At 39.6% G+C, this 12,740-nt stretch overlaps 1 protein-coding gene across 7 annotated transcripts in view; it reads left to right on the forward strand.

Moving 5' to 3' along the window:
- Nucleotides 1-2,203: 2,203 nt before the first annotated feature.
- UPF2 (UPF2 regulator of nonsense mediated mRNA decay) overlaps nucleotides 2,204-12,740 on the forward strand; it is a 133,523-nt gene continuing 122,986 nt past the window's right edge. For 6 of the 7 annotated variants that reach the window (XM_070428448.1, XM_070428486.1, XM_070428458.1 and 3 more), the window contains exons 1-3: nucleotides 2,204-2,299; nucleotides 6,426-6,805; nucleotides 10,848-11,627. In XM_070428448.1, coding sequence (XP_070284549.1) covers nucleotides 6,444-6,805; nucleotides 10,848-11,627 — 1,142 coding nt within the window. In that variant the 5' untranslated portion in view covers nucleotides 2,204-2,299; nucleotides 6,426-6,443. Of the gene's footprint in view, nucleotides 2,300-2,954; nucleotides 3,371-6,425; nucleotides 6,806-10,847; nucleotides 11,628-12,740 lie in introns of those variants that run through there. The other variant, XM_070428456.1, reaches the window with a different exon arrangement.

Genomic DNA, 12,740 nt, shown 5'->3' on the forward strand with positions numbered 1-12,740 from the left:
GAAAAAACAGGTAGGCCCGGCTGGCGTGGCTCAGTGATTGAACAACGACCTATGAACCAGGAAGGTCACGGTTCAATTCCTGGTCAGGGCACATGCCTGGGGTTTCGGGCCTGATCCCAGGTGTAGGGCGTGTGGGAGTCAGCCGATCAGTGATTCTCTCTCATCATTGATGTTTCTATCTCTCTCTCCCTCTCACTTCCTCTCTGAAATTAAAAAAAAATTTTAAAAAAATATGAAAAAACAGGTAGTTTAACCTAGCTTAAATTAGCTAAACTTGACACTGGCTTTAAAAACACAGCTAGAATTATTTATATTACAACAGACACCAAGCAGAGGACCATATAATCCAGTGGTTCTCAACCTTCTGGCCCTTTAAATACAGTTCCTCATGTTGTGACCCAACCATAAAATTATTTTCGTTGCTACTTCATAACTGTAATGTGGGTACTGTTATGAATCGTAATGTAAATATCTGATATGCAGGATGGTCTTACGTGACCCCTGTGAAAGGGTCGTTTGACCGCCAAAGGGGTCGCGACCCACAGGTTGAGAACCACTGCTTTAAACAAACAAAAAAGAATCAAGACCAGTTTTGCACCTTTGTTTCTTTGGCTCCTGACTAGCCAAAGCTGACCGACTGTACGAATAACTAGTCAGATCATGTTGGCAGAACTTAGCACTGTTTCAATTAAAATCGGAGGCCAGATGCACAAATTTAGTAATTTAAGAGGGAGTAAGTTGTGTGGATAAAATGATACCTATTTTATTTTTATTTTTTTAAAAAATATATTTTATTGATTTTTTGCAGAGAGGAAGGGAGAGGGACAGAGAGTTAGAAACATCGATCAGCCGCCTCCTGCATACCCACCACTGGAGATGTGCCCAAGGTACATGCCCTTGACCGGAATCGAATCCAGGACCCTTCAGTCCGAAGGCTGACACTCTATCCACTGAGCCAAACCGCACCTATTTTAAAGAGTCGACTTGGGTTCACATTTGGAAGTAATGACAAGACTATTTAAAAACAACACACGAATGACTTAACTCAATTAACCAAGGGAAATCATTCCATTTGTAATTTTTAAAATTTGTTTGCTAAAACCTGGTACTTCCTAATGCCGGTATGAAGCCCAGCCGGTGTGGTTCACTGGTTGAGCGTCAACCTATGAACCAGAAGGTCCAGAAGGTCACGGTTCTATTCCCGGTCAGGGCACATACCAGGTTGCAGGCTCATCCCCAGTCTGGGGCTTGCAGGAGGCAGCTGATCAATGATTCTCTCTCATCATTAATGTTTCTCTCTCTCTCTTTACCGGCCTTCCTCTCTGAAATCAATAAAAGTATATTTAAAAAAAAAAAAACCTGTATGGGAAAAGCCTTGATTCTTCACGCTGAGGTGTTTCTATGTCGAACACCTACAACTACTCCTGTAAATTTCCCTACGGGACTTTCGTACTTTCTCCAGGTCACTCGTAAATCTAGACCCATTCCTAACCAACTCCTACCTTCCTCACCAGCTATATTCTTTAGCTTCTCCAGTTTCCAATTTCCTAAATCTTCACCCTCATTCCTCGAATTAGTACAACCAAACTTTCCCTTCTTAGACCTCTTCCTTGTGTTAACTCCAGGGAACTCCCACGAGAATCACGTGGCCAAACTTGTCCTTCACGGCGCTCCGTAATTCTCCTACTGTTCCACGCCCTTACTTACCTCCTGTTAGCCCCGCCCCGCCCATTCTCGCTTCCCCTCCCTCTCCCCTCTCCCATAGGCCTGCGCTTGCGCATCTCTAATACAGGCGCCTTCCCTTTCCTGGCGACCAATCCACTTCCTGCCTCCGGCCCTCGGAACACTCCTCCCCTCAGCTGGGGCCCTGGCTCGAGGTGCTGGTTGTGGCTGTCCTATTGATTGCCTGCCTAAAAAAAATTTTCTCCTCTCATCAAGTGGACTATTCGAACGAGCCACTAAGTGTGTGGCTCTTATCTGAGCCTTTGCTCGCTATATACCACCTCGTAGCTAAGCTAAGGGCGTCGGTATGCTGGCGGATGAGCGATCCGAACTGTGTTCGATCTGGCAATTTAGAGGAGAGCTTCTTCCTTTCCACCTCTCTCCGCCCCGCCCCCACTCACATCCTGTCCGCGCTGGTGAGTGGCGGGCGGGCGGGAGGGCCGGCGGGCGGAGGGAGGAGGGGGAGCTGAGGGAAGGCGGGCCCTCGGCTGCGAGATAGGTGGGGGGAAGGGAGGGGAGAGCCCGAGCTGGAGTTAGTGCTGGGAAACCCGGGGCTAATGTTGACAACAGGCTCGAGGTGAGTCCGGAGAACCCCCTTCCCCTCCGCTCCAACGACCGGGGAGAAGTGGGTCTGAGGAGCACCGGCCTGGACTCCTACTCCCTGTGGTACCCAAGAGGCGACTCCTCACCCCAGCGCTCCGGGGGCGGCAAGCAGGAGACGGACCGCGGGTCCAGCGTCGTCCTCCTCAGACCTCTTTCTCGGAGGCTCCCACCAACGCGGGAGCCCCTGGCCCGGGGCAGGCATGAGGGGCGCCTGCCCCACATGCGGGGGCTGGGCCTCGCGGCTGGAGGCGGGGAGCTTGCTGTGTCGGGGTGAAGGTGTTTGGGGGTGTGGAGTCGAGCGAGGGGAGGTTGGGGAAAGCTCTTTAGGAGCGGGAGGGAGGCGAGGGCGAGGAAGTGGGGAGGGTGCTCGTGTGGGAGGATGTGGAGTAGGGAGACCAGCCGGAGAGTTTCGGTCTTCGGGGGTGAGAGTGTGGGGCGTGCAGTTAGGGTTGGGGCTCGGATGGTAGTCGAAGGTGACCGCGGGTCCCCACAGGAAGGGAGCCAGTGGCGGGGAGCGTGGTCGGTGCAGGGACGGAGCGAGAACGGGCTTGTGGGAGATGCGTGTTCAGGGGCAGGGGGTCGGTGTGTTTGGGAATGGTGGGCATAGATGACCTGGCTTGCTGCTTTTTAGCCTGGTAAGCCGGCGAGTCTTCCCTTTGCCTTCACCCCCGGGCTCCTGGTCCTCTTGTTAGTACAGTGGAAGGAGCAGAGGATCCCAGGATATTTGGTTTCCAGCTTGGCCACGCAGAGCCAGCTGATGGGCTCGGGGGTACACGCTGGACCGCACCTTCAGCTCTTTCTGTGTTAGGACGTGTACGGAGTGATGCTTCAGACCGAAGTGGAACTCACCCTTCTCGTTTATCAGAGTCTGTAGGTGTTTATAGAAATTGTACAGCTCATCGGGAGAACCGTTTTTGAACACCGGTGACATTTCTAAAAACTTTGAGTCTTTTTTACTAAGGATGGTCTTGACATTCAAAGACGGGTAAATAAAGCCCCTTTGCTGTTCCACCCTTAGAACATTTGAATAACACAGAATTAAAAGGTAAACAGCATTCTCTTACTCTGGAGTATTTTCAGAGCAGTCTGATTGTGATTTCATACAGAGTCCATATGGTACTTTGCAAAGGAGTATTTTTAAAAGGCAAACACCCCTTCTCTGCACTCTGTCCCCCAGGACACTGCGATGGTACCTGCTTTACTAGTCAAGTAGTTTTACTTTCTTTTGGAAGTTCAGAATATATTTAGAAAACCAAATGAAACATAAAGCCCAAGGGCCAAGACACTATTTTGGGAGCTAAAAAGGTTTTAAAAGTATGGGTTCCTTTTAAGGACAGTATGAATATAATTGTATTTGGTAAAATAACTTGTAAGAGCTAATTATATTCTAATTAAAAGATTGCTAATTTTTATCTTTTATTTTGAGATAGAATTTATTTAAAGTTCTAGTTTTTACTTGAAATACTTGGCTCTTTTATTGAACATGGATTTATTAAAATAATTTAAAAGAAGTTTAGCATTTCATTAACTAATTTAATACTCAGTTTAATTTTTTTAATTGGCATAATATAAATACACACTGATCTACATTATGTCGTTTGTATATTTTTTTGGCTTTTTAAATCTTAGAGTCAGGGTATATAATGCAAAAGAGCACTGGACAGTGAGGCTTGACCCAGCCAGCAAACTAGTTGTGTAATCTTGGGCATGTCACGCTTCTGTTGCCACCTCAATGTAAAAATTGAGAACTGAAATAAATGAAAATCTAGTAGTCCTAACTCTAAAAATCTCTCATGTTATAATGAACTTTAGTGTTCTGTGTGAGAGAATATAAATATTTATTAATGCGTCCTTTATGTTAGAAGTTTAAGAGCTCTGTAAGAAAGGTAGCAATATCTCCATTTTATTGATAAATAGACTCAGAAGTTGTTGCCCAGTTTCCAGGTTGCAGAGTTGGGATGCACACTTAAAGTTTTCCTGTCTTCAAAGCCTATGTTATTTTTTTTACATGTTGCATTGCTACTTTTACATGAACCTTTAGATTTTTGTCATACTTTTTTGTTCACTGAAATTTAGTTCCAAGTATATACTTGGAGTATATGTTTGTAATAAAAGGATAAAATGATTCAAAGAAGATACCAGTACGAAGACTTAAGGGTCTTATTTAGAATCTGTTTTAGTATGCTATAGAACAGTATCTAACTTATGAGTGCTTACTACAGTTTGGTGTAGTAGGCACTTAAAATTTCATTACAAAAATGAAAACTGTAGAGAGTCACAAACATTTGGGAGTTTTGTTGAGCTAATAAATGATAATCCTTTATCCTGTATGAATTTGTCAGATTTCAAGTGAATTTTTTAATGTTTTAAGAGTATTTGGTATCTAATTTTATCTAAAAAATGAGACATAAATTGTAAATTTATTAATTTTATTCCTTGTATTGCTTAAATGTGGTTTGTTGATGCTTAATATCAAAATACAAATTCTTTGTAAGCATTTTTTACGCATATTGATGAATATCATAAATAAGATTGTATTGGTACCTTAAGAATTAACTTGTCCCCGAACTTTTAAGGTAGAATCTACCAAAAATTAAAAACATGTAAAAACAGCTTAACCATCATCAGGGACTCTTTCTATTCTGAGATACATAATTCTGTGATTTTTCTTAATATCTATCATGAAGTCTTCCAACTCATCATTTAGTACTCTTAAAGTTAATAACTTTTGTTAAGAATATGGGTTCATCAGATTCCATCTCTGTCACCAGCTATAGGGGCCTTGGTCAGGTTACTTCGTCAAGTCTCAGTTTACGCATTTATAAAATAGGGAAAATAATACCCACCTCATAAAGATTTTAGTATTAAATGAGATAAAGTGTATGTTTACTATGGACCAGTGAGTGGTAGCTATTAGTATTCTCCTTTGAAAGTTTGCTTGCTTTAGAGCATAATATTTTCACATTAAAGATGGGTATTTAATTGAAGCAGTATAAGAATTGATAACTATACTTTCCAGGTAATATAAATGTTAACACGGTCTTGCCACATGTATAAGTTATGCTCTTTCATACTGCAATGATTGCTTAAATAGGATTAACATGGAGGAAAGTAAGAGAATAAAAGCGAAAAAGGGGAAGGAAGAGGTGACAGAAAAGGTACAGAATGACATGTGCCTTCAAAAATTACTCAAGTGCTTCTGCTGGCCTAGGTTTTCTTTCTGTGATAATTTATTAGAGTGCTGAAATAAATGTTTTGTGTGTTAATAAGTAATAAAATACTTATTGCAAATGTTTTGTTTGATAATCTAGTTTTTATTGCTTTAATTTAAAACCTATATTTGAAAATATTTAAGAATACTTTGTAAGTCTAATTTTTAAATAAAGGACTAGGAAGTTAAATAGAAAATGTTTTGATTTTCTCATACAACTTTCACATGATTTAGGAGTTAAAACATGGAGCAATGTCCAAAAAAATTATATTCTAAGTAGAGATATTTAGTTTTAGAAATGAGTTTGACTATTAATGAAGAGATTAAAAGTCTAGTCTAATTTGAGATAGTTGACAGTTTTTGAATTTGAAAGTTTCATAAGGTTAGAAGAATGAGATAACATTTGTGAGTCTTCTATTTTGCCAGTTGATTTGTAGGGGGCAAGAACTCATGCTCCAATTTAAATTCTTGTATTGAATATTATGTGAAATAGTGTCATTAGCGTCTTTTAAAGGATGTGAAATGTTGGGGTTAATACTTATTCAAAATGTTGTCTGATACATTAATAAATATTAATGATTAAATGATATGTTATTTTTCAGTTGATAATGATAGAATTAGGGTGCTGAGTATATGGAAGCTCCTTATGTTCTCTACTTTTGTTTCTGTTTTGAGTTTTTTGTTAATAAAAAAGTACTTAGACATAGGCATAACTAATAATGATAGAATGTGGAAAGTGACCAATAAATTATTTTATCACACAAATAGTATTCATTTTGCATGCATTTATTTAATCTCTCACAATTGCCAAATTGCATTAATATGTTTTGCTTAAAACAATAGTGTCATATTGCTAAAAAAAAGTCACTGCATTCTTTTACTCTTACAGATTGTCCTGGGTAACATAATGCCAGCTGAGCGTAAAAAGCCGGCAAGTATGGAAGAAAAAGAATCTTTGCTAAACAACAAGGAAAAAGATTGTGGTGAAAGGCGGCCAGTGAGCAGCAGGGAGAAACCAAAAGACGAGATCAAGCTCCCTGCCAAGAAAGAGGTTATTAAGGTCCCTGAAGATAAAAAGAAGAAACTGGAAGAAGATAAAAGAAAAAAAGAAGACAAGGAACGCAAGAAAAAAGAAGAAGAAAAGGTAAAGGCAGAAGAGGAATTAAAGAAAAAAGAGGAAGAAGAAAAAAAGAAACATGAAGAGGAAGAGAGAAAGAAGCAGGAAGAGCAGGCAAAACGACAGCAAGAGGAGGAAGCTGCCCAGTTGAAGTAAGAACATTATTTTAATTATTGATGCGAGAAATAGGAAGGTGGAAATGTTTGGAAAAATAGTGATAATTTGAAATAAAACTTGGGGGTGCAGTTAAGAGTTGGGAATATCTTGTACATTCTGTTAGTTTCACTGAATAGAGGCATGCCTATGGTGCTTTAATTCTTTGAATTAAGTAGTAGTAATCTTTATATTTTTTGAGATAGAGGGTAATCTTAATTTGTTTTTTAAAAAAAGCTTAAAATTTTTTTATGGTATATTCTCTTTTTAAGTTGAAAAATCTTTAGTTCTTAATGGTTGCTATTTGTTGAGTTCTTACTATGTGCTAGGCACTAGGAAGTGTATCAGTACATATACTTAAGACAGTTTTAATGAAGTTTTCTGATCCTCATATTACAGATTAATATAAGTTAAAGAGGTTAAGTAACTTGCCAGAGGTCATAGTAAACAGTGGTGCACTGTGATTTGAACCTTTGTCCTTAAGTATAATTATATAATGCCACCCATTCTTACCTTTATCTAAATTTATTTTTAGCCTTGTAAATCTATGCAAATAATATAGTAAATAGTGAAAAACGAGGTAGTCTTCATAGGAAGGCTACTAGGATGTAGCGTAAATGACAGTTATTGAATGGCAGGAGCTCTTCTCTTTACATATATAGCTGTTTGCAAAAGAGTTGTTATGGATCTCTGGAGTAGCTCAGCCATCTACTTTCTTACAAAAGTTCTTTAGTACCGTATTTCTATTTTTTTTAAAAAGATTTTTATTGATTTTTAGAGAGAGACGAAGGGAGGGAGAGAGAGAGAGAGAGAGAGAGAGAGAGAGAGAGAGAAATATCCATGTGAGAGCATTGATTGGCTGCCTCCTGCATGCCCCCTACCTGGGATGTAGCCCACAACCTGAGCATGTGCCCCGATCAGGAATCACACCGGCAACCTTTCAGTGCATGGGACCGTGGCCAGTCAACTGAGCCACACTAGCCAGGGCAGTACGTCTATTTTTAATGAGGAATTGACCCTTAAGTCTGGAAGGCAATAGTAATGTATTCTAGGTTTGGAATATTCAGAACCATGATTCTTGAGAGTTTCTTGCCTTTTTTTTTTAAACCAATTCCTTAAAAATATATTTTTTTTATTGTTTTCAGAGAGAGGAAGCGAGAGATAGAAATCATTAATGATGAGAGAGAATCATCAATAAGCTGTCTCCTGCATGCCACCTACTGGGGATTGAGCCCACAAGTTGGGCATGTGCCCTAACCTCCTGGTTCATGGGTCCACGCTCAACCAGAGCCACACCAGTAGTGCTTCTTGCTTATTTTATATTTTCCTTTTCTTTAAAAATTTACAAAGCTATTTAGTTTCACTGTAACTTTTGCTCCCTCTCTCCCTAAATACAAAGAGCTTAAAACAACAACCAAAAACCCAACTTTGTTTTTGGAAAAATTCAACCGTATGCAAAAATAGTATGGAATAATAAACCAATACTCCCTCCCCACCACCCCAATCTGTGCAGCACCAACAATTATGTACGTTTTCCCCTCCTGGAGTATTTTTTGTTTGTTTCTTTGTTAATCCTCTCTGGAGGATATTTTTCCCATTGACTTTAGAGAGAGTGGAAGGGAGGAGAAAGGGGGAGAGAGGAGAAATGTTGATGTGAGAGAGCCACATCAATAGGTTGCTTCCCACACATGCTCCAACCAGGGTGGGGAACCTGCAACCCAGATACGTGCCCTTGACTGGCCTTGACCTGCCTTGATCAGAACTAAACTTGCGACCCTTGGATTCGAGGGCCGGTGCTCTAACCACTTAGCCCACTGGCCAGGGCTCCCCTGGAGTATTTTAAAAGATCACGTTATTTTACCTGTGCATATTTCATTATCTATCTTAAAGTATTTTTAATATTGATGAAAATTCAGTCACTTGATGCAAATATATGCTTCACTCCTGCTCAAGTTATAGTTTCTTAAAGTATACTCATTATTAATCCTGTGTTTTTGTGTGACTGGGAGACTTCCAAGAAGTGCTCACATATCCCTGTTCCCAGTGATGGATGAAACTTTTGTTAACATATTGTGGCTTGTAGTGGGAAAAAAATCAGAACTACAGGGTAGCTCAAGAATACTTATCTCAGGAAGATGAAAATCTACTTTTTAAGGAATAAGTATTTAAAAGTTATGTATTTTGGTATCTTAGAAACCTCAAAGTCAGATTATCCCCACTCTCCCACTCCTGCCCAAGCTATTTTACTATTTCTGCAATTTAAACATGTTTCATCTTTTTAGTAGAAATATAGGTAGATTTGTTTTTAACTATTCTTTTCAGGATAAACTGAGTTTGTAGGGCTTTTACCATATAGTTTTCTTCTGGTTCCTTTCCAAATTTTTAAAGTTACACTTGAATTTTAAGACCCAATGTACAAGGTACTTAATTAAAGGTTTGGTTAATGCTTAAGTATGGAAAAATGGTACTTAATGTCTCAAAACATTTTTAATGTATTTTCTGTTTTTTTGTTAATTCTCACCCAAGGATATTTTTCCCACAGATAGTGGAAGGGAGGGAGAGGGTAAAAGGGAGAATAGAGAGACAGAGAGAGGAGAGACAGACAGAGAGGCAGACATTGATGTGATGAGAGACACATCGATTGGTTGCCTCCTGCACATGCCCCAACTGGGGCTGGGGATTGAGAACCTGCAATCCAGGTATGTATCCTTGACTGGGAATTGAACCTGAGACTCTTTGGTTCACAGACCAATGCTCCAACCACTGAGAAACACTAGCCAGGGCAGTTTTAGGTTTTTTATCCTTCCCAAGCATATTATTTTATACTAGAGACCGGTGCACAAAATGCGTGCACAGGTAGGCTCCCTAGGCCTGGCCTGTGATCAGGGCTGATCGCAGCCTTCCTTACCCTGGCTGCCAGCTGCCGGCCGGGGACTGCCTTCATTCCGTGCCACCCCCTGGTGGTCAGCACACGTCATAGCGAGTGGTCGAACTCCCAAGGGGACAATTTGCATATTAGCCTTTTATTATATACTAGAGGCCCAGTGCACGAATTTCGTGCACTGGTAGGGTCCCTAGTGGCTGCCGGCCGGGGCCTCCCTCCCTTCCCCTGGCCAGCCCCACCCCCTGGTTGAACTCCTGGATGACTTCCCGGTCGAGGGGACAATTTGCATACTACGCTTTTCTTATATAAGGATTTTTCATATTAACACATTGTGTACCGCATAGAAATCTCTAAGACATACGCCAGGGACCGCACATTTTTGGGCAAACTGCACGTTATTTAAATCATCATAACTACAGATCATAATGCACTTTAGGTGTTTTTCAATAATTATAACATTTTTATTTACAAAAACAATTAAACAATTGAAGTTCCTAGTACTTTAGGGGCTACGTGTTCGGACCATAGGTTCAAGCTTACAACCACAGCCGTTGTCTATGATTGTGCTGGGAGGGCCCTGCCCTCCAGCTGGGAGTTGCACGTGGCAGTGAGAGGACCCTTTCCTTTCATTAGTCCGAGGCTTGAACCTGGCCAAAACACTGTAACCGCGCCCCACAGTGGACAAGACAGTGTGTTGACATCTAAGGTCCATAACAGATGGCGCGTGAAAAACGAGAACACTCGTGAGCGGTCCTTAACAGATGGTGTGCAAAACACGAGAAAACTCCTGAGCGGTACGCAGTGTGTTAAGCATCATGTGTTTTATCTGTTTGTTTATTTTTTTCAGCTTTATTGAGGTATAAATGCCAAATAAAAGTGCTTTATCCACTTAGCTTACCAGTTGGCAGAATGATTTTTAATTTAGTTATTTGAAACATCTCTACCATATATAGTATTATCAGTACAGAGTTCTTATTACCTTTAGTCATTAATAAAATGTCTTTAAAAGTAGTGAAAGGGCCTTTTGCATTTTTTGTTCTTATAAGATTGTGATGCTTATGTGATTACTTTTTCATTGACTTTCACCTTTATGGGTTTTGGCAGTGATGCTTTGAAGTAAACAGGGTATTTTACTTGTTTGCTTGTTTTTTATATAGAGAGAAAGAGGAATCTCTTCAGCTTCATCAGGAAGCGTGGGAACGACATCAGTTAAGAAAGGAACTTCGTAGCAAAAACCAAAATGCTCCAGACAACCGACCAGAGGAAAATTTCTTTAGCCGACTAGACTCAAGTTTGAAGAAAAATACCGCTTTTGTCAAAAAACTAAAAACTATTACGGAACAACAGAGAGACTCCTTGTCCCATGATTTTAATGGCCTAAATTTAAGCAAATACATTGCAGAAGCTGTAGCTTCTATTGTGGAAGCAAAGCTAAAAATATCTGATGTGAATTGTGCTGTGCACTTATGCTCTTTGTTTCACCAGCGTTATGTCGACTTTGCTCCATCACTTCTGCAGGTTTGGAAAAAACATTTTGAAGCAAGGAAAGAAGAGAAAACACCTAACATTACCAAATTAAGAACTGATTTACGTTTTATTGCGGAATTGACAATAGTTGGGATTTTCACTGACAAGGAAGGTCTTTCTTTAATCTATGAACAGCTTAAAAATATTATTAATGCTGATCGGGAATCACATACTCATGTTTCTGTGGTGATTAGTTTTTGTCGACATTGTGGAGATGATATTGCTGGACTTATACCAAGGAAAGTAAAGAGTGCTGCAGAGAAGTTTAATTTGACTTTTCCTCCTAGTGAGATAATTAGTCCAGAGAAACAACAACCTTTCCAGAATCTTTTAAAAGAATACTTTACATCTTTGACCAAACATCTGAAAAGGGACCACAGGGAGCTACAGAATACTGAGAGACAAAACAGGTGATTTTCAAATGTTTCTCAGAATTGAGAATTTATTTTGGAGCTCATACTTAAAAATGTTTAAAGTCTTCATGCCTCTGAAAGAACTTGTGGAAAAGGGCTCATTGCAGGTGATTTCTTAACATTCCAGGAAAATTTCAAAGTGTAACAATCTAAGTACTCATGTTAAATGTGAGTCTATTCATAGATTTTGAGTCTGATTTTAAAAGAAAGCTGGCAAGCATATGGTGATTTTTATTTTGGCTTTGTTTTCTTGTGATTTAAAAACTTAATGTTGAGGGATAAATTTTCTTTTTGTTTCTATCATTATAACTTACCTGCTATTCTTTTTCTGTGTGTTTAACTATTCCCACTCTATAACAGCTTTGCTCTCATTGTTCTGTATTTTAATTTATTGATATCATTATTGGTACTTGCTCTTTTTAAAAAAATGGGTTGTTCATTATCGGTGGTATTTTAGATCGGAAATTTCGAAAATAGTGTACCAAATTCACTATGAAAAAAAATTTAAAATATAACAATGTGAATTGCATTTATAGAAGTCTTTCTCTAAGGATATCCGTTTATAATTCTAGAGAAATGATGTATGTGCATATGGTAATTAGTGAAGACACCTGATTTAGGTGCCACCTTTGTTCTTAGAAGATATTATAGACTACTATGTAATATCTGTACCTAAGAGCCCTCAACAAACTAGAAGTTGATAGTAGTAGTTGGTGGCCATTAGGTCAGTTTCTTCAGAGGGCGGATTTGGAGGCAATAGCAATAGCGTTTGGCTGAATACTTTGCAACTGTTTAAAGTTTATGGTTGAAAGTGTGAAATTGCTATTGATCATGAAGTAATATGGGGAGTACATGTTTCTATTTCCTTAAGACTGTAGTTGGGAAGGACAGACTCGTGTAAGTAGTTACCACTAGAAAGTGAATGATGTACCCAGAAGAGAAGACTAATACTATTCATGCCAATAGTACAGTTAGGTCAGGATCAAGATAGGTGCAGAGGCTATATGGGTAAACCTTTTGGTGGTTGATGGTTACTCAGAGGTGAAAATTTAAGATGGCAGTGGTGTTCCTCAATGTTTCTTAAAATTAAAAAATCCTTGTTTTGTGGTT

The sequence above is a fragment of the Myotis yumanensis genome, unplaced genomic scaffold (assembly GCF_028538775.1).
Source record: "Myotis yumanensis isolate MYYU_CA2020_CCGP unplaced genomic scaffold, mMyoYum1.0.hap1 SCAF_1, whole genome shotgun sequence".
NCBI lineage: Eukaryota > Metazoa > Chordata > Mammalia > Chiroptera > Vespertilionidae > Myotis > Myotis yumanensis.